Raw genomic sequence first — 22,374 nt, 5'->3', positions numbered from 1 at the left:
ATCTAGTTTTTTTGTGGCACATGTCGCAATCACAAATAATACTTTTCCAAACTTTCGGGATCGCAACACCTTTTACTTATAATCTCCAATGTGCTCTATAGCGCACAAAGTACTTTTGTCTAGTAATTCTTAGACAAAATCGAAATATATAGCAAACACCATTCACAACAACCATATATACCCAACAACTGCTACAAACAGATTATTTGTATTATTTTGGCCTTTTATAAGCTACTGTACACAAGCATCTCAATCTTGAGTGATTTACTTTTAGCTTTAGGAATAAAGGGGTATGTTGGTTTTATAGCGGCTGTTCGCGGCCTACTTTACAACACATAGGAAAATACGTGATTTTGCTAACCCTTGATATTTTAGTCTTTTTTTTTTTTTTTTGCTCCATACAACACATGCGCCCACTGCATCATGGGAAACGTAGTCCATTATGTGCTTCGTCCACTATAATCCCTCGCTAACCAATAGATTGCCAATAATGAATAACATTCATAGTAGAGAAATGCCCCAATATACACCAAGGTACAACAAGCCATTTAACCCATGAGCAATTTAGCCAACAAAGCAAGAATATATTGAACTACAATCCTAGCATGCAATGGGTGGCGGCCATATTAACCGCACAGCGGAAGCGCCATGTAGTTTCGAAAATATATGTCAATGCAGTTCTATCATGTTCCAGTCTTCGAGTCCCCAGGCGTCCCCCAATAATGCTAACGTGTGGATTTTGTCGCGCGAGTGGAGATCATAATTTACTGTCATAATAAGGGCAAAAAGGTGGAAACGGTTTTATACGGCAAATAAAGGACTACAAATTCCAGCATGCAATGCGTGTGAAGAAAGCTTCGCGCGTGCCCAATTAACGCATACGATAGACTACCCAAGCACAAGCCATCCCCCACCCGCCTTCAACCTCCGGTCCCGGTTCTCCGCTCTTACCTCGGGCCTCAACCGTGGGGAAAAGTTTCTGGGCTTTCTCTAGGAAGCGGATGGCCTTTTCGGTGTTCTGGTTGTTGATGGCACCCAGGGCGATGGCAATGCAGCGCTCCGCTTCGTCCCGGTTTGATTCCATTGCGGAATCGCTGCTAACAGGGGCTAGTGGGCGGCGCTCTCAATACGCATCATCACAATTCTGTCGCTATTTGATGTCATCACACAGACCGTCCTCAGGATGGTTACCGTGGACCAATCACTGGAGAGCAAATCATTGAATGCATAGATTTTATTTGGGGGTTTGAGGTGTTAATATGCTCAAGAACTGCTGTATATTTCCCAACATTTCAAATGTCCAGATTGTTATAAAAGGGGCATGTTTTTTATTTGTCATCTGCTGAGAGCTGGGTGTAATCTTAGAGTAATAAAAATTACTCATAAAGGTGAAATGAAAGTGTTTATTCATGCACTCAGCATCCCGTATAACAAATGGTTTTTGGCATTTTTACCATATGCGCATTTAATTAAGTTTTTGCTTTTCTGTGTTTGATCTACCCGCGCAAATAATATATCCCCTTTCTCCCCCCCAAAAATAGGGCTTTTATTTAAAAACTATAGAAACATGGTGAGGGCCGGCCCAAGACATAATGCCACTTGGGGCGCCTGGAGCAATTGCCCCACTCTGCTCCATGGTAGGGCTGGCCCTGAACATGGTAGTAAGTAAATATATATATAAATATAAGTGTATATATATTAGACTTGGGCACCAGGGGGCTCTTCGCGTTCGTCTTCGGGGGAAAAAAACCCTTCGTATTCCGCGAATATTAGCCCGTTCCTGTCTTCTCTTCGGGCGAATATTCGCGCACATTCTTCGTGCTCGTTTAATCTTCGTTTCCTTCCCGGTTGCCTAGCAGGGGTTAATACGGGGTTAACAACACATCGGAGCAGCAGCAGCTGCCGTGAAGGAACGTGTGTGCAACTCTATTGGTCGTTTCGGCAGGGGGCTGGTCTGGCATCAACGAGTGAATTGCAGAACGTACTTCATTCGTTGATGGCAGGCCAGCCCCCTGCCGAAACGACCAATAGAGTTGCACACACGTACTGAGGTGTACTGTACACAATCACACATCCATAGATGTTTAATAAAAGAATAGGGATTATTTTACATTTTTAAATTGATTTTGGACCACTTGTAATACATGTCTAACATTTGCTACCTATTCACAATGGCATACTTTGCAACAACCCAACTTTTACTGGACAGGACTGGAAAAAAGCAGGACTGTCCACCAAAATCTTGGGTGTGTTGGCAGGTATGCGGATGGAAAAATGTTGGACAAGAACTAAAAAATAGCTTAGGGTTAATGTACGGTTATGTTTAAGATTAGTAGCAATGCACTGGTTTGGTTAAAGATGTATTATGTCTAAATAATAATTTAATTTTAATGGGTTTTAAAAAAAAAAATTAGGGGTTTATTTAAATGTATTTTAAAGTTAGATTTATTATTTAGTGCTTTATTATATTTATACTAGTGCTACCTACCGAGCTATAACTACCAACGTGTATTTGCATACCTAGATAGCTAAATTAGATGGGACAGGACTGGAAAAAAGCAGGACTGTCCCTGAAAAAGTTGGGTCTGTTGGCAGGTATGTGGATGGAAAAAAAAGAGGAAAGGTCCTTGTGATTTGTGCATTGTACGTGTATGTGTTATGTGTGTTGTCACTGTGTGTTATATGTGTTGTGTGTTATGTGTTATGTCACTGTGTTATTTGTGTTATTGTGTGTGTTATGTTTGGTTGGTTGGTTGTGTATCAGAAGGAAAATAATGAAATGGAAAAGGCGAATGAGTGGGCAATTGGCGACCTACTCACCTGTTTTACCCCAGAGCAAAGCATCCAAACACTGTCAGTCCTAGACATTTGGCAGCGGACTTCCAGAGCTCAGACGCTAGGCCCTAGCGTAAGCTGGCCACTCCGGCGGAGGTAGCAGGCGTTGCCACACCACAGACAGAGGCAGCCAGGGGGGAGAAACTGCCCTTACCATTAGGGACATTTTGGGCATGACTCTAGCCAGGAAGCGAACTGGCACAGAAGAGATGCTGGCACCACCACCACAACCACCACCACCAGCAGCAGCATTGAAAAATGGGAAAGGCGAATGAGTGGGCAATTGGCGACCCACTCACCTGTTTCCCCCCACGGCAAAGCACCCAAACACTGTCAGTCTTAGACATTTGGCAGCGGACTTCCAGAGCTCAGACACAAGGCCCTAGCGTAAGCTGGCCACTCCGGCGGAGGTAGCAGGCGTTGCCACACCACAGACAGAGGCAGCCAGGGGGGAGAAACTGCCCTTACCATTAGGGACATTTTGGGCATGACTCTAGCCAGGAAGCGAACTGGCACAGAAGAGATGCTGGCACCACCACCACAACCACCACCACCAGCAGCAGCATTGAAAAATGGGAAAGGCGAATGAGTGGGCAATTGGCGACCCACTCACCTGTTTCCCCCCACGGCAAACCACCCAAACACTGTCAGTCTTAGACGTTTGGCAGCAGACTTCCAGAGCTCAGACACAAGGCCCTAGCGTAAGCTGGCTACATTGGCGGAGGTAGCAGGCGTTGCCACACCGCAGCAAGTGCAACCAGGGGGGAGAAACTGCCCTTACCATTAGGGACATTTTGGGCATGACTCTAGCCAGGAAGCGAACTGGCACAGAAGAGATGCTGGCACCACAACCACCACCACCAGCAGCATTGAAAAATGGGAAAGGCGAATGAGTGGGCAATTGGCGACCCACTCACCTGTTTCACCCCAGGGCAAAGCATCCAAAGACTGTCAGTCCTTGGTGTTTGGGAGCAGACTTCCAGAACTCAGACACTAGGCCCTAGCGTAAATTGGCTACACCGGCAGAGGTAGCAGGCATTGCCACACCGCAGCAAGTGCAACCAGGGGGAGAAACTACCCTCTCCATTAGGGACATTTGAGGCATGATTTCAGCCAGGAAGCGAACTGGGAAAAGATGCTGGCACCACCACCAGCAGCAGCGTTGGAAAAGAAAAAAGGTGAATGAGTGGGCAATTGACGACCCGCTCACCTGTTTCACCCCAGGGCAAAGCATGAAAGTCTGTCAGTCCATGGCGTTTGGGAGCGGACTTCCAGAACTCAGACACTAGGCCCTAGCGTAAATTGGCTACACCGGCGGAGGTAGCAGACGTTGCCACACCACAAACACGTGCAACCAGGGGGAGAACCTACCTTAAACATTACAGAGAAAAAAAAATTTACTTTCCAAGCTAAGAGCTGGGTAACCCAACTTGGGCAGATTGAATTTAAGAAAGGCAATCTGCTCCATCAGATGAGGTGCCATGCGTGAGCACTGTGGACTCAGTATGTTTCCAGTCATAGAAAACACACGCTCACTTTGAACAGTGGTTGGCGGACATGATAGTAGCTGCTGCGCAACCCATGAGAGTGCAGGCCACACACTCTTCTTTTCATCCCAGGAGCTAAGAGGATCAACATTAGGCGCAGAAGAAACTTCACAGAGGTAAAGTTTGACCATTTGAGCAGCACTACTCTCCTTTCTGCTGCTAGCTCTGTCAGATGGTCCAACTATACCCCCAAGTGCCTCTTCCCAAAACGCAGCTGCTCCACTCAGCTGTGTTGTGCTGCTTGTGGCACTGCTGCTGATGCTGCTGCTAGGAGTAGCAGACCACATCATCTCTTCCTCCTCCTGCACCTCTCCCTCCTCGGACAGCATTCCCATTTTACGCTGCCAGTCACGCACCTTGTTGACCAATTGCTCCCGGTAGCTACTGAGAACATTAAATTTCAAAGCTAGTTTTCCCTTAATTCTTGGATCGCAAAGGCACGCTAGCATCATTTCGGGACTCTCTTCCATTCGTTTGCAAAGGTGTACTTTTAGCAGATCCTTCAGCTTCCTGACTATGGCTGCTACGTCAGGATGTAGAGTGCCACCTTGAACAGCCTCATGGTTTCCAAGGAACACATCCATCTTGCTGCCTAGATGGGAGAACACTGGGATTACCTGGGCCAGACTGGCAGTGTTTGAGCTTAAATTTTCTGTGGCATCCCTGAATGGTTTAAGGACTGCCACTAGCTGGGCGATCACTGTCCAATGCTCCCTATTCAATGGAGAGGTAATCCCAATATTGTGCTCTGAGGCAAGATTATGGATTGCCCGCTGCTGCTCCAAAATCCTCTCCAGCATGTCTAACGTGGAGTTCCACCGTGTACTGACATCCTGACGTAGGCAGTGTACGGGAAGACCTGGCCTCTCTTGCTCTTCCCTCAAAAGTTGGCTAGCCTTAACACTATGGTGAAAGTGCCCAGCGATCTTTCTGCAGCGGGACAGAACTACTGCTGCCACATTAGTTCCTTCTGTCATTGCTGCCTTCACTACAAGATGGATTATGTGGGCTGCACAGTGCACACCAACAATATGACCATCTCGCAGCGCTTTCACCATATTGGCACCTCCGTCAGTTACCACAAAACCAACTTCAACATTGGTGCCCGCCTCTGCTCCCACCCAAAAACTAAACATTTTCCTCATTGCATGCAGAATATTTTGGGAAGTGTGCTTTTCATCCATCACTTCTGCATGGAGAAGAAAAGATCGGTAGCCTGCTGCAGCAGCTTCCTTAGACACACCCGGCTGCCACTAGTGTGCTGTCAAAGAAAGAAAGGCATGCTGGCCGCTAGGTGCACTCCACAAATCTGTAGTGAAATGAACAGACTGACCAGCAGCCTTGGAAAGCTCCTCTTTCACTGCTGCAACACAGGACCGATACAATGAGGGGACAATGTTCCTGCTGAAAGTGGAATGTGACGGAACTGTATATTATTGTGCAGCCACAGCCGCCATCAATTGTTTGAAAGGCTCCCCTTCGATCATAGAGAAGGATGCCCCTCCAACAGCAATGAACTGACCAATCAGTCGCGTTACTTTATTGGCCTGCTGTTTGGGCATTGACCTTTTGGATTGGAATGCCACAAATTGTTCCAGGGTGGGCTGGACATGCAGTGCTCCAACCTGCCTTGGTCTCTGGCTGCCAGCACTAGCTGCTGCTGCTGCTGCTGCTATTGGCTCAGAAGAAGAAGCTGTTGGGGTTTTTCCACGGCCACCAGCTATGCTGCCTGCACTAAGTTTTACTTCTGCATCTTTCCCCAATAGCACAGCGTTGTGTTGAGTGCTGAGGTGATGCTTCATGCTAGCACTGGTAAAATGGCCAGACACTTTCCCTCTGCTTATTAGCTTCCCACAATGTTTGCACTTTCCATAGCGCCCTTCTTCAACATTTTCAAAGTGCTCCCAAATTGGGGCGCGCATAGCCTTGGAGTGTGCCTTGGGTGCTGCTCCTACTGCTCGGGGTGGATGAACAGAGGCATAACTAGTGGTGGTGGGACTGGTGGTAACAGTACTGGCCATAGTGGGACTGCTAATTGCTTTAGATTTGCTAGGTTTTGCTGCTGCTGGTGGTGATGGTGATGATCGTAGCGGAGAAGGTGGAGGCTCAGGGGAAAATTGTGCACTAGTCATTTGGACACTGCTCCCTGAGGAATCTGATTCCTGAACACTCATCTCCTCTACTTCCTCTGGCTCATAGTCTAGCTCTTCATTAGCCAGATCGAATGGAATTCCTGCTAGGCTGGAGCTAAGACTGATATCGTCGTGAGACTCGTGACTAGTAGTAGCGCGAGCAGAAAGAATAGACTCTGCACTTGGCCTCTCAGTCTCAGGCTCCTCTGCTACCTCGCTAGGTGGAGTTCCACTATGTGTAGCCCTCTCTCTGTCTTTACAAAAATTTTGTAAGGACTTGGTGGCTTGCTAGAGGTACTAGGAGGACATGGCGTGGCGGTACCAGTGGGAACAGTAGGCGCAGCACTAGTGGTGGTAGAGGCGGTGGGGGTGGTGGTGGTGGTGGTGGTTTTCCCTACAAAGGAATGAGATCGCTTTGGTTTGGGACCCCTCTGAGTCTTGCTGCTAATTTGGCTCTGCTTGGTACCTTGCATGCTGCTTGTGGATGGGGAAGATGCTGCTTGGGGCAAAAGGCACTTCTTTTTAGTCACTGGGCTGGTACTACTTGTGCTACCCTTTAAGTTTGAACGTGCTTCTGGTGCTTTAGGCTTTCCGTAAAAAACCATAGAGCTTGTGGGCCTAGCCGCACTACTACTGCCTGCTTTTGGTGGCTTTCCTTTACTTGATTATCCTTCAAGCAATGCTTCCCCAAATGATAAGCGAGAGCTTGGCCTACTTGGCCGACTAGACTGACGCAAAGGCTGCATCTTAGAACTGGTGGTGGTGCTGGTGGTGGTGGTAGATGGAGCTTGTCCCTCCTTAGTCCCAAAAGGAGGATCCATTTCAAATTTTGTGTTGTGTGTGTAGTGTAGTGTAGTGTAGTGTTTCAAAAACTATAAAAAACAAAAAACGAATTAAAGACAAAAAAATTAGAGGAAGTTCTCTTCAGTGCTACTGCTTAAAAAGTTAAACTATGCACTACTGCACTGTGCTGTTGTGTGCAATCTGCCAAAGTGCTAAAGTTATTTAAATTATTAACTCAAGATTAACTATTTAATAACTAGCAGTATTTTATTTTTAATTTGAATTCACACGGGCCTAAGAGCTTAGCCTACTACTATGCTAGCCTAAAGCTATATTTCCTTACTATAAGTCTACCTCTAGGCAGACGCTCTCAAACCCACTAAGCTAAAGTGAGGTTAAATCAGATTCAGTATATGATTTATTAATTAATATTAAGTTATATAATATTAATAGATTAGAAATAATTTACTTATATATTATGTATTATAGATAGAAGAATATAGATTATGAATTAGAATTTAGAATTACTTATAGATTGTGAATTAGAATTTATATTGTTATATATTATTTATAATATATTACAGATTAAGATTAAAGAAGATTAGAATTATTTTAGTACTACAGCTAGTAGCTTGAAGCTTTGCTTAGTACAGCTCGTCACAGTCAATTTTTCTTGAAAAGAATTAGAAATAAAATAAAATGTCACAGCAAAACAGTTAGCTTCACTGCTTGCTGAACAAAAACACACAGCACTTATGCGGCTGCACTCACTAGCCCAACAAGTTCACTTCACTGATGGACTGAGGTGAGCAAAACACTAAGGGTACTTTTAATAAAATTGAAATAAAATGTAAAATGAGAAAATCTTTGCAAAACAGTTAACGTCACTGCTTGCTGATCAAAAAAAAAACAGAGCACTTATGCGGCTGCACTCACTAGCCCAACAAGTTCACTTCACTGATGGACTGAGGTGAGCAAAACAAATTAAATAAAATGAAAGATTATTAATTAAGAAAAATTGACTTGGTCTCTTGCTGTTGCTAAAACAAAGCACAAACTATAGAGCTGCAGCACCAGTACTAATAAGATTAGCTGAACTATATGCTAGTAGTAATTAATTAATATTATTACTTTTATTTATAGCTAATTTAATTAACTATTAAGATAAGAAAGAATTATAGAATTATTGATATTACTGATTTTAGATTAGACACTAGTAGATGTCTTGAATGTCTACAGTACACTCTACACTAGTATACTATTACTAACTATAACTGACAAATATATATATAATTTTATAATGAATTCAATTATTAATTATATTAATTAATATTACTGATTTTAAATTAGACACTAGTAGATGAATGTCTACAGTACACTCTACACTAGTATACTATAGTATATATATATATGACTGACAAATATATATATATATATATATATATATATATTATAATGAACTATTAAATTATAGATTCTATTAAATTATTATTTATAAATTCTATTTAATTTATTTAAGCAGGACAGGCAGTAGGCACTAGTGCCAGCCCAGGGCAAGGGCACCCCAGTGCCACTGAGACACTGGGTGCACTGTCAACTCAACAGCACTTACACTACAGTTGATGACAAATTAAATAAAAAAAAAATTAAATTAATCAAATTATTATTATTAATTATATTAAGTAGCACTGCAGTGAGGATGAAGTACACTGTGAGAAATGGCAGGCTAAGGCTTACCAGTCTCACACAGAACAGAACAATCTCTCTGTAACGCTCGGATGCAGCACAGCAGTGTTGCCAAAGCAGTCACAGCGAAAAATGAATGGATCTCTCAGGCAAGCTCTGGTCTTATAAAGACGCCTTCAGAATTCAAAAAACAGCAGCACAGGCATTGGACGAGACCCTTAGCGTGACGTCACAAGAGTGAGCTGATTGGACAGACGAGATCACTGTTTGAAATTTTGTAATTTTTTGTCCTGTTTGAAATTTTGGCGGCTGCGCGGCAAAAACGAAGACGATTCTTCGTGGTTGTGAGTCTTCGTCTTCGCCTACGTTTTGCCGGCACTGTATTCTCTTCGGCGTGTCTACGGAACGAACAAAAAAACGGCCTCTTCGTGCTCGTTTTCATGTTCGCCCGAAGACGAATGCTTAAGTCTAATATATATATATATATATATATATATATATATATATATATACATATACATGCACATACTATGACCACTGACAAGCGAAGTGAATAACAATGATAATCTTGTTATCATGGCACTTGTCAGTGGGTGGGCTATCTTAGGCAGCAAATGAACATTTCGTCCTCAAAGTTGATGTGTTAGAAGCAGGAAAGATGGGCAAGCGTAAGGATCTGAGTGACTTTGACAAAGGCCAAATTGTAAAAGCCAAATGACTGGGTCAGAAGTCTCCAAATCTGCAGTTCTTGGGGGGTGTTCCTGTTCTGCAGCGGTCAGTACCTATCAAAATTGGTCCAAGGAAGCAAAAGCAGTGAACTGGCGACAAGTTGGGCGGCCGAGGCTCATTGATACATGGGGAGACAAAGGCAAACCTGTGCGGTCAAATACAACAGACGAGTTGCTGTAGCTCAAATTGCTGAGAATGTTAATGCTGGTTCTAATAGAAAGGTGTCAGAACACACAGTGCATCACGGTTTGTTGCGTATATGGGCTACACATCTTTGGACCAGTCAGGGTATCCATGCTGACCCATGTTCATTGCCAACAGCGCCTACAATGGGCATGTGAACATAACAACTAGACCTGTGGAAGAAGGCGGCCTGGTTTGATGAATTACATTTTCTTTTACATCACGTGGATGGTCGAGTGTGTGTGCATCGCTTACCTGGAGAACACATGGCACCAGGATGCATGCATGGAAGCACCAGGATGAATACATGATGGCCCCACCTTGCAACCTACAGGACTAAAATGATCTGTAAGACCTGCTGCTTACATCTTGGTGCCAGATACCACCGCACAGCTTCAGAGATCTAGTGGAGTCCATACCTCGACAGGTCAGGCCTGTTTTGGAGGCAATTAGGGGATCTACATGATATTAGGCAGGTGGCCATTATGTTACGGCTGATCAGTGTGTGCGTTTTTTTGTGTATGCGTGATATTTTCTTATAATTTCTTCTATGCGGTAGGTGCCACTGATGAACAATGAGCCAATTTATATTCAGCAGCATCCTTTGATTATAGACATACTTCCCTATTACAAGCGATCTGCCAGCAGGAAGCCAGGAAGGGAGATATCCCTGCTGCTGGAAGAAATTCAGGACATACCAGTGCAGGGCAAGTGCAAAGTATTTATTTTCTGTTAAAATTGTTAAACTAGAAAATCTCACTATGTTAATAAAGAGCAGTTCTTATTCAAATTAGAACAATGTATTTTATGTGCAAAATTTTATTTAGAAACACATTTCCCACTGTTACAAATTATGTTATTTATGGGCTGTAGAGTCATACACATATGCCTACTAAATATTCTTAGCTTCATGGTTACCTGGAATTACCTGTAAATGGATGAGGCAACAGTTGAGTGTCAGGAGACAGAAGGATGTAGTTAATGGTGTATGTTTAGAGGAAGGTCTTACTGGGGGGGTACATTGGGGATCAGTATTTGGACTAGCACTTTCTAATGTTTTTATTTATGATATTACTTAAAGAAAAAGTATGCCTTTTTTGCAGGTGATATAAGAGTCTACAACAGAGTAGACATTCAAAAGGCAAGTGGTTTAAGTAAATTACAAGTATGGTGTGGAGTGTGTCAGCTGCAGTTTAATGTTGATAAATGTAAAATAAAACATAGCATTGGGACACTGTTCTGTCAGTGACAATAAAAGAGAGGGACTTGGGAGTAATTATTTCTGAAGTCTTAAAGGTTAGCAGCCAATGAAGTAACACAGGAGTCGACAAATTTGGTTTGGATGTAGGAGCCAGACAAAAAAGTTAGGCGCACACACACTCACATACACTACTCCCATCCTCTGCCTGTCTTCTTCCACCTTGAATCCGACACCCTCCTTCAAGGCCGAGGTGAGGTGAGGTGAGTGCTGTGAGCCACCCAGCAGGGTTACGTAATGTTTATAATATGACCCCACGGGGAGCCTCATGGCACCCACTATACCACGCACCCTCAAGAAGGCATATGTCTAGTCGCCATGGCGAGGGTTTGTCGAGCCCTGTGATAAACCATTGGAAAAAGCAAGCAGAATGCTGGGTTGTGTTGGTAGAAGCATTAGTAGCAGGAAGAGAGGTGGTTTTGCCACTTTTTCAGATCTTTATCCACCCTTTACCTACGGGTGGATACATCATAAATTTTCACTAGGATTTTAAAGGGACTAATGTGTTTGGGTCCTAAGGTCTTTTTATTCTGTCTGAGATGTAGATTCTGTGTAGATAGCCAGACTGAGTCCCCAGGAGATAGCTGAGATCCTACCAAACATCGTTTATCAGCAGACCTTTTTTGTAGTAATTTGGCTTTGGTGATAGATTCAGAAAGCTCTTTCCAGTGTTGTTGCAGATTCTTGTGATGAGAATAGGCGGCAGGAACATCAGATGGTAAACAGTTCGGTGGCCATAAGTTAGGTTCAAATCCCATGGCTGCACAGAAGGGAGAGGTCTTGAGAACATCATGATATGAGCAATTGTAGGAAAGTTCTGCCAAGTGGAGTAACAATGCCCAATTGGACTGATCCTTAGCAACATGAATACAAAGGTATTGTTTTAACATTTCATTGGTCCGTTTGCCTTGCCCATTGGTTTCAGGGTGAGGACAACTGAAGATGAATACCCAGGTGTGCACACAAGGTTCTCCAAAATCTGGAGATAAATTGCGAACCTTTGTCCGAGGTGATACTTTGAGGAACCCTATGAAGGTTAATAATCTCTCTTAATATTATAGTTGCAAGTTCTTTAGCTGTGGGCAACTAGGCCAGAAAAATGAAATGGGCTTGTTTAGAGAACCAGTCAACAACTACTAGAATGGTAGTTTTTCCTTCTGAAGATGGCAAATTGGTAACAAAGGTCCATGGCTTAGCTGGTGTTGGCAACGGTTGGAGAAGGCCAGCAGGTACCTTGGGTACCTTGAATCTTGCACAAATGTCACAGGCTTGAACAAAATCAGCAATATCAGCAAGCATGCTAGGCCACCAAAAATGTGGTTGCAGGAGAAAACGCACGTTGCGAATTCCGCGATATCCTGCTAAAAGAGAATTGTGTCCCCAAGACTTTGTTGCGATGCTGAGGTGGTACATCCAGACGTCCAGGAGTAACAGACACATCTTTGGGTCGGTAGCGTTGGAGATCAGTGATGCGTTGGAGAACAGCAGTCAAGATGGTAGCGATCAGATGTTTTTTTTGTTTTGTTTTTTTTTAAACGACTGTATGAGGGCCTTCAAATTGTTTGGATAATGCATCAGCTTTAGTGTTTTTTGACCCAGGCGATAGCTAATTAATATCGTCGTAAAAAATAAGACTTGCTTGGCGAGGATTGAGTCTCTTAGCCTTTTCTAGGTACAGTAGGTTCTTATGATCTGTAATAATGGTGATCAGAGTTTCTGTTCCTTCAAGGAGATGTCTTCATTCTTCCAGAGCCATCTATTCCTCATGGTCTCTGCAGCCGAAAAAACTTTTTAGAAAAAAAATGAACAAGGGTGGATTCTGTTGGTTTTGCTGACAAAATAGCTCCGGCTCCCTTCTCAGATGTATCAACTTCTAGAATAAATGGCAAGGAAAGTTCAGGTCTGTGAAGAACTAGAGTTGTTAAGTTTTTCAAAAGCCGATACAGCCTCGGAAGGCCAATTGGTGGGGGATGCTCACTTATGGGTTAGGGCCACGATTGGAGACACAATGTGTGAGAAATTGCGAATGAAATGACTGTAGTAATTAGCAAAGCCTAGGAATCGTATACCTTTGAGCTCTGTGGGCCTTTGGCACAGGAGTCAATGAAAGCTTGTGTGGTCACTTGGTGACCTTTCCACTGCAGCGTCATGGGTACTAGAAATCAGGTGTCTGACAGAGAAGTAGAGGCATGTCGCCCTTCTGCCCACAATACAAAGTCCCAAAGTACATCTTCTGTGTTTCTCTGCATCAGATAAATGAAGAAGAGGGCCAATTTCCATGGGTTCAGGAGCCAGGGTAGACAATTCTACTACGATGGGTGAGGTTGTTGAATCCTTCAGGGCTCAATAGCATGCTTATTTACCCAATTGGAATAGTCCATACAGGGTGACTGAATCTCAAATTTATGCATCTTAGATTGTGTTTTTTTGTTGTTGTTGTTTTTTTTACTGTTATTGATTTGTGTACTTGCTATATTCTTCTACAATCACAGTATACATACTTTATGAAAATTGTTGTGAATGTATTGGGGAAATATAGTTTTTAAGTAAAGTTTTATACTAATGGAACATGAACACGGTAAAATTTAAGAGTGAAATTCTGGACCCTTGCAACACAAATCAGTGTAAAACATATACAATTTTTTGAGGGACCCAAGTTATGTGAGGATAATGGCTTGAAATTTGACACTTAATTTAATCACTCATCATCAGTCACCTTTGGTGTAATAATAAAGCTGCACGGAGTGCATAAATAAAGAAGCCCCAGGGTTCAGGGGACTAGGCATCTCTCTACCTCTTCTAGCCATTTATCTAGTGACATAGTAGGGAGCCTCAGCTGGCCCATATCTTTTTTTACTTATATCCCTGCCACTAGACACTGGGTTTTAATGTTATCAGAAGAAGCAGGAGAAGAGATGTTTGCAGAAGGAAGATGTGCCCTTTATTTCCTCTTCACATACATACTGAATATTGAATTTGCACAGTTTCACGTTTTCTTTGCTGTTCCTTTTATCCATTTTTATCCTAATCCGAATTATGTGCTTCTGCTATAACTGCTACTTTTATTTTAGTAATGCATGCATTTATAGGTGCATACTTAATGTGTCAAACCAGTGAACAAAATGTTATCCAATAATTTTAAAAGCTAATGCTTTATATAAATTATACAATTTATAAGAGTGACACTTAGCTTAAAATGCAAGCCTTTATCACATGAGTTGTCAGGCAAGAGAAGGAATAGGATTGTGTTAAATACATTGAAACAGATTTCTAAACTAACCCACTAATGATGACATTATATTAAGGCTCACATATTCACCAAACATTCAGTTCACAAGGAGAAACTGCTTAGCATTAATTATCTTTAATTATTGGCTAAATACAACATTTTCTTTACTCTTGGGTCCTACATGCAGTACAAACACTAGGGGTCAGTACAGATCACAATCCGTGGATATACTGTATAATATAATTTCCTTAAAACAGCAACATAGTGTGCACATAGAACTGCTGCAGTAAGGTGGGTGTGGTTAAACAAATACTAATACATTATTATGCATTATGTTTGTGCGTATATACACATATATATATATATATATATATATATATCACACACACAGTGGATATAAAAAGTCTACACACCCCTGTTAAAATGCCAGGTTCTTGTGATGTTAAAGAATGGGACAAAGATAAATCATGTCCACCTTTAATGTGACCTATAACGTGAACCATTCAATTGCAAAACAAACTGAAATCTTTGAGGGGGGGGGGCAACCACAATAACCTGGTTGCATAAGTGTGCGCACACCCTCTTATAACTGGGGCTGTGGCTGTGTTCAGAATTAACCATTCACATTCAAACTCACATTAAATAGAAGTTATTAGACACCTGCCATCAGTTAAAGTGACTTTGATTGATCACAAATAAAGTTCAGCTGTTCTAATAGGAGTTACCTGACATTTGCTTAGTTGCATCTCAGAGCAAAAGCCATGGTCTGCAGAGAGCTTCCACAGCATCAGAGGGATCTCATTGTTGAAAGATATCAGGAGAAGGGTACAAAAGAATTTCCAAAGCATTAGATATACAATAGAACACAGTGAACTAAGTCATCATCAAGTGGAAAAAAATATGGCACAACAGAGGCATTACCAAGAACTGGACGTCCCTCCAAAATTGATGAAAAGACGATAAGAAAACTGGTCCGGGAGGCTTACAAGAGACCTACAGCATAATTAAAGAAACTCTAGCATCATTAAAGAAACTTCTGGCAAGTACTGGCTGTGTGCTACATGTGACAACAATCTCCTGTATTCTTCATATGAATGGGGTAGGGTGGCAAGACGTAAGCCTTTTCTTTCAAAGGAAAACATCCAAGCCTGGCTGAAGTTTGCAAAAACAAGCATCAAGTCCCCCAAAAGCACGTGGGAAAATGTGTTATGGTCTGATGAAACCAAGGTTTAGCTTTTTGGTCATAATTCCAAAAAGATATGTTTGGCGCAAAAACCACACTGCACATCACCCAAAGAACACCATACCCACAGTGAAGCATGGTGGTGACAGCATCATGCTTTGGGGCTGTTTTTCTTCAGCTGGAACCTGTAATGGTCTGGTGAAGTAGGACCCAGGAGGGGGGAGCGTGCCAGGAGAGACAGGAACAGAGAAGCGGCATAGTGGACAAGCCGGGTCAAACCAGGAGATCAAGATGAAGCAGAATCAGAACCAGAAGCATGGTCAACAAGCCGAGTCGGTGATAGAAATCCAAAACCAAGACCAAAATCAGCAAACAAGAGCAAGGTTAGCAAGCCAGGTAAAAAATTAGGGGAAACAGCACAAATCAGAGCGCAAGCAAAACGGATGAGTTACACCAACCAAGGGTAACATATAAGTGGATGTCCAGGGCTTAAATAGGCATAGAGAGAGGTACTTCCTGAAGGCAGAGGGCACCCGAGGTCATAAGTGTGCGTCACCGATGGAACTTGCAGTTTGAGGTTTGGTAACACATTTTTTTTGCCGCATGGTCCACCATGTGGTGAAGCCGGCAAATGGGAAGCAGGCCCTGGACGCAAACTCGCTACCTGGGAGGGTCCAGAATCAGCCTGGGGAGCTGTTGGAGGATGCCTCGCCACGGGAGCAGCCTGGGCGCGGGAAGACGAGGACCAGTGTCGGAGGTAAGTTCTTACAGAACCAGGGCCTTAGTGTCAGGAACTGGGTCCATGCCGATGACTGAAAGGACCCAGCGCGACCAAAGATGGAGTTCAGGAGTCATTGCGCGGTAGCGGAGATGGACAGGGCCTGATGCAGGGTGACCGCACTCACCTGGGTGTTGAGTATCTAGGGTTGTGCAGCCAAACACCAGCACCCTGATATAGCAGCGGATGAAGTCTAGAATGAAGTGAAATCCTGCAGGCACCCTGGAACAGGCATGAGACATCACACAAGACTCATGTGTGGGATGCTGCAGGCTGGGAGTATGGAAGCTAAGCAAAGGATATAGCAGAAACATAACAAGCAAGGGGGACAGGGAGCACAAGGGGGACATAGCAAGGAGCAGAGAGACCAAGCAAGAAACAGAACCAGACAAGATATACATAATACAGGGCACAACAGGGAACAAGACAGGACACCCCGCTGCCGGGGATACAGGACAGGACACCCCGCTGCCGGGGATACAGGACAGGACACCCCGCCCGCTGCCGGGGATACAGGACAGGACACCCCGCCCGCTGCCGGGGATACAGGACAGGACACCCCGTCCGCTGCCGGGGATACAGGACAGGACACCCTGCCCGCGGCCGGGGATACTGGACAGGACACCCCGCCCGCGGCCGGGGATACTGGACAGGACACCCCGCCCGCTGCCGGGGATACTGGACAGGACACCCCGCAGCCGGGGATACTGGACAGGACACCCCGCCCGCGGCCGGGGATACTGGACAGGACACCCCGCAGCCGGGGATACAAGACAGGACACCCCGCTGCCGGGGATACAAGACAGGACACCCCGCTGCCGGGGAAACAGGACAGGCTAACACACATAAATACAGAAACTAGCCTAGGACTACTTGATAACTATTGGAGATTCCGTCACATCTTATGGCCATAGTATGCTTAGCCCACCACTACGCCAAAGTACTCCAATGACGGTGGGTCCTAACGCTAATCCCTGCTGACAAAGGTACAAAACAAACCAAACATGAAATCCAAACAAAGCACTGAGACATACCTTAGACTGCAGGTTGAGACAAACAGAACACACAGGTGGGGCACAACTTATAAAGGAAACAGAGCTGAAGCAAAGAGCAGAACTAGAAGCCAGAAATGAAAGATCAGAACTGAGCATATGGAAATCCAGGAATGGATTAAAGCAAAACAGAAAAACTGAAGCAAGATAGATAAGCAGCTCCGCAGCCTGGGTAGAATCATGACAGTATCCCCCTCCGAATGAGCGGCCTCCGGACGCGAACAGGAACATCAACAGAAGGAAGGCCCGCTCTCTGATGGAAGAACTTCGTTAACAAGGCAGCCCAGGAACCTGTATACTCAGGAATCTGAAATCACTTAGGAGTCCTTCAATGACCAGCACTGCCGCTTAGCAGACCAACTTCCTCCAAAACAAGAATCAGAATATCTGATCAGAAATGAGGAAGCCGCTTCTTGCGCACTCTCCTCCGAAACAGGAATAAGCATATCCAAACGTGAATGAGGAAGTAGTCTCTAGCGGTCGTCAAGGTCCAGGCGAAGGCAAGGTAGATCAGCCCACTTGACAGGGCCAACACGACAGGTAACCCACTTGCTGGGCAGACACGACAGGTAACCCACTTGCTGGGCAGACGACAGGAAACCCACTTGCTGGGGCGCACACGACAGGAAACCCCTTTTGTTGGGGCGCACACGACAGGAAACCCCTTTTGTTGGGGCGCACACGACAGGAAACCCCTTTTGTTGGGGCGCACGCGACAGGAAACCCCTTTTGTTGGGGCGCACATGACAGGTAGCCCTCTGGCCGGGCTCTAATGCTGCAGACTCCACTCCGCAAACTCCTGGCCTTTTGCCTGCGGCCATATGTCAGGAACTGGGTCCATGCTGATGACTGAAAGGACCCAGCGCGCCCAAAGATGGAGTTCAGGAGTCATTGCGTGGTAGCGGAGATGGACAGGGCCTGATGCAGGGCAAACCAAACATGAAATCCAAACATATAGCACTGAGACATACCTTAGACTGCAGACTGAGACAAACAGAACACACAGGTGGGGCACAACTTATAAAGGAAACAGAGCTGAAGCAAAGAGCAGAACTAGAAGCCAGAAATGAAAGAGCAGAACTGAGCATACGGAAATCCAGGAATGGATTAAAGCAAAACAGAAAAACTGAAGCAAGATAGATATAAATCTACCCAGGCTGCGGAGCTGCATGACACTTAGTCAGGGGGGAGGGAACAGTTCTACATACCAGGCAATTTTGGCACAAAACCTTCAGGCATCCATAAGGAAGCTGAAGATGAAGTTCACCTTTCAGCACGATAATGACCCAAAGCACACATCCAAATCCACAAAAATGTTTTGGAATGGCACAGCCAGAGCCCAGACCTGAATCCAATTGAACATCTGTGGGGTGATCTGAAGAGGGCTGTGCACAGGAGATGTTCTCGTATTCTGACAGATTTGGAGCACTGTCAGAGTGGGCAAATATTGCCACGTCAAGATGTGCCATGCTAATAGACTCCTACCCAAAAAGACTGATTGCTGTAATAAAATCAAAAGGTGCTTTAACAAAGTATTAGTTTAAGGGTGTGCACACTTATGCAACCAGGTTGTTGTGATTTTTTTCCCTCAAAGATTTCAGTTTGTTTTGCAATTGAATTGTTCACGTTATAGGTCACATTAAAGGTGGAAAAAGTTTTGACATGATTTATCTTTGTCTCATTCTTTAACATCACAAGAACCTGGCATTTTAACAGGAGTGTGTAGACTTTTTAGATCCACTGTATTTACAAATTCCAAGAGCACAAGGCATTAAAACATAGTCCTTCATGGATTAAGCCATTTTAAAATTATAAAGGCACCAATGCATGTGAAAACATGCAAAATTAAGAAAACAATGTTAATATGATAATAATATTCACAACCACCTCTAACTCTTTTTCTAGAGACTACAAACAGCGAGTTTTCTGAAAGTTTTGTTATCCATTTTTTAATAAAGACAGATTTATACTCAGAGTTTATTATTATTATTACTACATTATTTTTTTAAAGACCAATTTAAGAGTAACATGTTCATGTTTAATAACGGAAAATCGTTCCATAGAAATCAATACCATATTTGCTCCATTATAAGATGACCCCCCCCAAATTAATATTAATTTAGAAAAAAAGAAAAAGCCTTAATATAAGACTACCCTATAGGAAAGAAGTTTTATTAGTAAATATTAATTCACATGTACACTATTTTTTCATATTATTTTTAATAAAAACTATGAGAAAAATGCATTTTTTGTTTTTATTTCCTTTTGCCAACCTGCCCCCCAGTTATGCACATCTGCCCCACAGCTTTCTACTCTGCCCCTAGATAAGCCTTATACCCCTTATATGCCACTCTGCCCACAGATATGCCTTATACCCCCTATTCACCACTCTGCCTCCTTGATATGCCTTATACCCCCTATTTATCACTTTGCCCCCCCCAGATATGACTTATTCCCCCCTATTTGAGAGATCACAGTTTGAGAGGCATCTTTAATTTGGACAACATTATGGCGTGTCTGATCAAGTTAGCCAGGAGCCTACCAGACCTATTTCCCCAGTGGAAGAAAGTATTACGCGCATGGTTATGAGAGAGCTGGGCCTTTTTTGTGTCCCAGGCCTCATAAAGCAGCTTAATTTCTACATAAGCCTTCGCTGTACACTGCGTATTAAGTGTTTTAAGGGCAGTATACGCCTGAGAGAGGTCTTTAGTCAGCTGGGCAAACTTAGCTTCAGCCTCCCTCCTGTGTCATGCCACATACTCAATAACATGCCCTCTCATTATTGGCTTAGATGCACCCCAAAACAGATCAGGATCATTCAAGTGTTCATGATCGTCATCCACATAATCATTCCAGCTACCAATCAAAAAGGACCTGAACGCATCCGAGTGATATAAATAAGTCGGTCAACCTGACATCCAGATGGGAGCATGATCAGATATCACTATCTGACCAACCTGTGCATCTAACGATCTATGCAGATACGTCTCTGGAAGGAATAGATAATCAAGTCTGGAGAATGAGTCGTGAGTGAGAATAGAAGGAATACTGTTTATCAATCGAGTGAAGATACCTCCAAGCATCACTCAGTGTTCCAGCAATGGCAGGGAGGACAATGCAGCTGACCGGGTAGAAGACCCAGTGACATCCAGGGTAGTGTTAGCCACTAGATTAAAGTCTCCACCCAGGACAATATTTACTGCATCAATCTCCATAAGGAGTTCATAAACTTCAGCCATTAACAAATGTGAAGGTCTCATTCAATAATCTAACTCGGAGAATGATATATCTCCCTTTCTTTTCACGGATAACAAAATCTACAATGAATGGCAAACATTTTGAAAGTAAGATGGAAATCCCTCTAGACTGTTTGACATACATAGCAGAGTAGCAATCACTAAGCCAAGGAGCCTTTAACATGTTTCTATCAGGGTTGCACCAATGTGTCTCTTGGAGATAAACATTGGGATGTAAATGCTTAAGATGGGCAAGAACCTTCTTCTACTTAACAGGTGTATTTAAACCCTCCACATTCCAGGACAAAAAACTTAAATAGGACAAGGAGGTAGTATCAGTACTAGAATATGTCATTATAATAGAAAGACTTAACAAGGGCCCTCAGCCAATGCCACTGGAAGCCCATGAAACCAACAAAGAAGCGAATTTCCTTGGCCCAGGAGAGTCCCAACGAGCCCCCCATAGCACACTACACGTAGAGTAAGCCTGAAAAAATAAACACTTAATACTTATCCCATTTTGTATTTTTAAACCAAAATAAGGCATATCAAACAAAGGATGATGGATCATCAAAAAAGAGCAAAGAGGACTTTCCCCATCTCCATACCAATCATACTCATAGGTCCCTCGGCTTAGGCGATACAGATGGTGAGAAATGAGATACAGAGTGAGAATGAGATGGGGTGGGGGAGGGGCCCCCAAAGGAAACAGGATCCAAGACCGGAGAAGAAGCAGTCACAGCATGCCCATGTAGAAAATCTTTAGCCGCCTCTGGGGTGTCGAAAAAATAGGACCTTCCCTCACGTGTAATCCTAAATTTGGCCGGGTAGAAAAGAGCAAACTTCACCGGCTTATTGTGACACTCTGTACAGATCCCAGAAAACTGTTGATGCCGAGAAAAAAATTCCTTCTTGACCCCAAAATGGCAGTCAGATTTCTCCTTGGATCAATAAGCTGTTTACCCATAATTAAAGATTATATCCTCGAATATTATGTTTTTCCAAGTATCCATCCAGTTGCTGTTTAAACGTCTGTACAAACTCAGATAAAACTACCTCTGCAGGCAGAGAATTCCACATCCTTATTGTCCTTACTGTAAAAAACCCTTTCCTCTGCCTTAGACTAAATCTCCTTTCTTCCAGTCTAAATGCGTGACCACGTGTCCTATGCATAGTCCTGTTTATGAACAGATTTCTGCACAATGATTTGTATTGGCCCCGAATATATTTATACAATGCTATCATATCCCCTCTGAGGCGCGGTTTTTCTAAACTAAACAGATTTAAATTTGTTAACCTTTCTTCATAACTAAAGTGCTCCATTCCTTTTATTAATTTTGTAGCCTGCCTCTGCACCCTTTCTAGTGCTATGATATCCTTCTTTAGAATAGGTGCCCAAAATTGCAAAGCAGATTCAAGGTGCGGCCTTACCATTGATTTATACAGAGGCAAAATTATATTTTTATCCCGCAACTTGATGCCCTTTTTTATACACGACAATACCTTACTGGCCTTAGCAACTGCTGACTGACATTGCACATTGTTGCCTAGTTTGTTGTCTATAACAATTCCCAAATCCTTCTCATTTGTCGTTACCCCTAATTCACTACCGTTTAGGGTGTAGGTTGCTTGTGCGTTCCGTACCCCGAAGTGCATAACTTTACATTTATCTATATTGAATTTCATCTGCCATTTGTGTGCCCAGTCCCCCAGTCTATCTAGGTCCCTCTGCAGCACTGTAAT

The 22,374-nt window shown here is 43.5% G+C and overlaps 1 protein-coding gene across 2 annotated transcripts in view; it reads right to left on the bottom strand.

Annotated features, from left to right (window-relative positions):
• The window catches only part of LOC149281361 (dnaJ homolog subfamily B member 12-like), a 47,671-nt gene extending 46,587 nt beyond the window's left edge, over window positions 1-1,084 (bottom strand). For both annotated transcript variants that reach the window (XM_089499373.1, XM_089499374.1), the window contains exon 1: window positions 952-1,084. In XM_089499373.1, coding sequence (XP_089355499.1) covers window positions 952-1,084 — 133 coding nt within the window. The remainder of the gene's footprint in view (window positions 1-951) is intronic.
• Window positions 1,085-22,374: the final 21,290 nt, after the last annotated feature.

Source organism: Sceloporus occidentalis, unplaced genomic scaffold, assembly GCF_023333645.1.
Source record: "Sceloporus occidentalis isolate IW3139 unplaced genomic scaffold, rSceOcc1.0.p SCAF_134, whole genome shotgun sequence".
In the NCBI taxonomy this organism is placed as follows: domain Eukaryota; kingdom Metazoa; phylum Chordata; class Lepidosauria; order Squamata; family Phrynosomatidae; genus Sceloporus; species Sceloporus occidentalis.
This window is presented reverse-complemented; position numbering and strand designations above follow the sequence as displayed.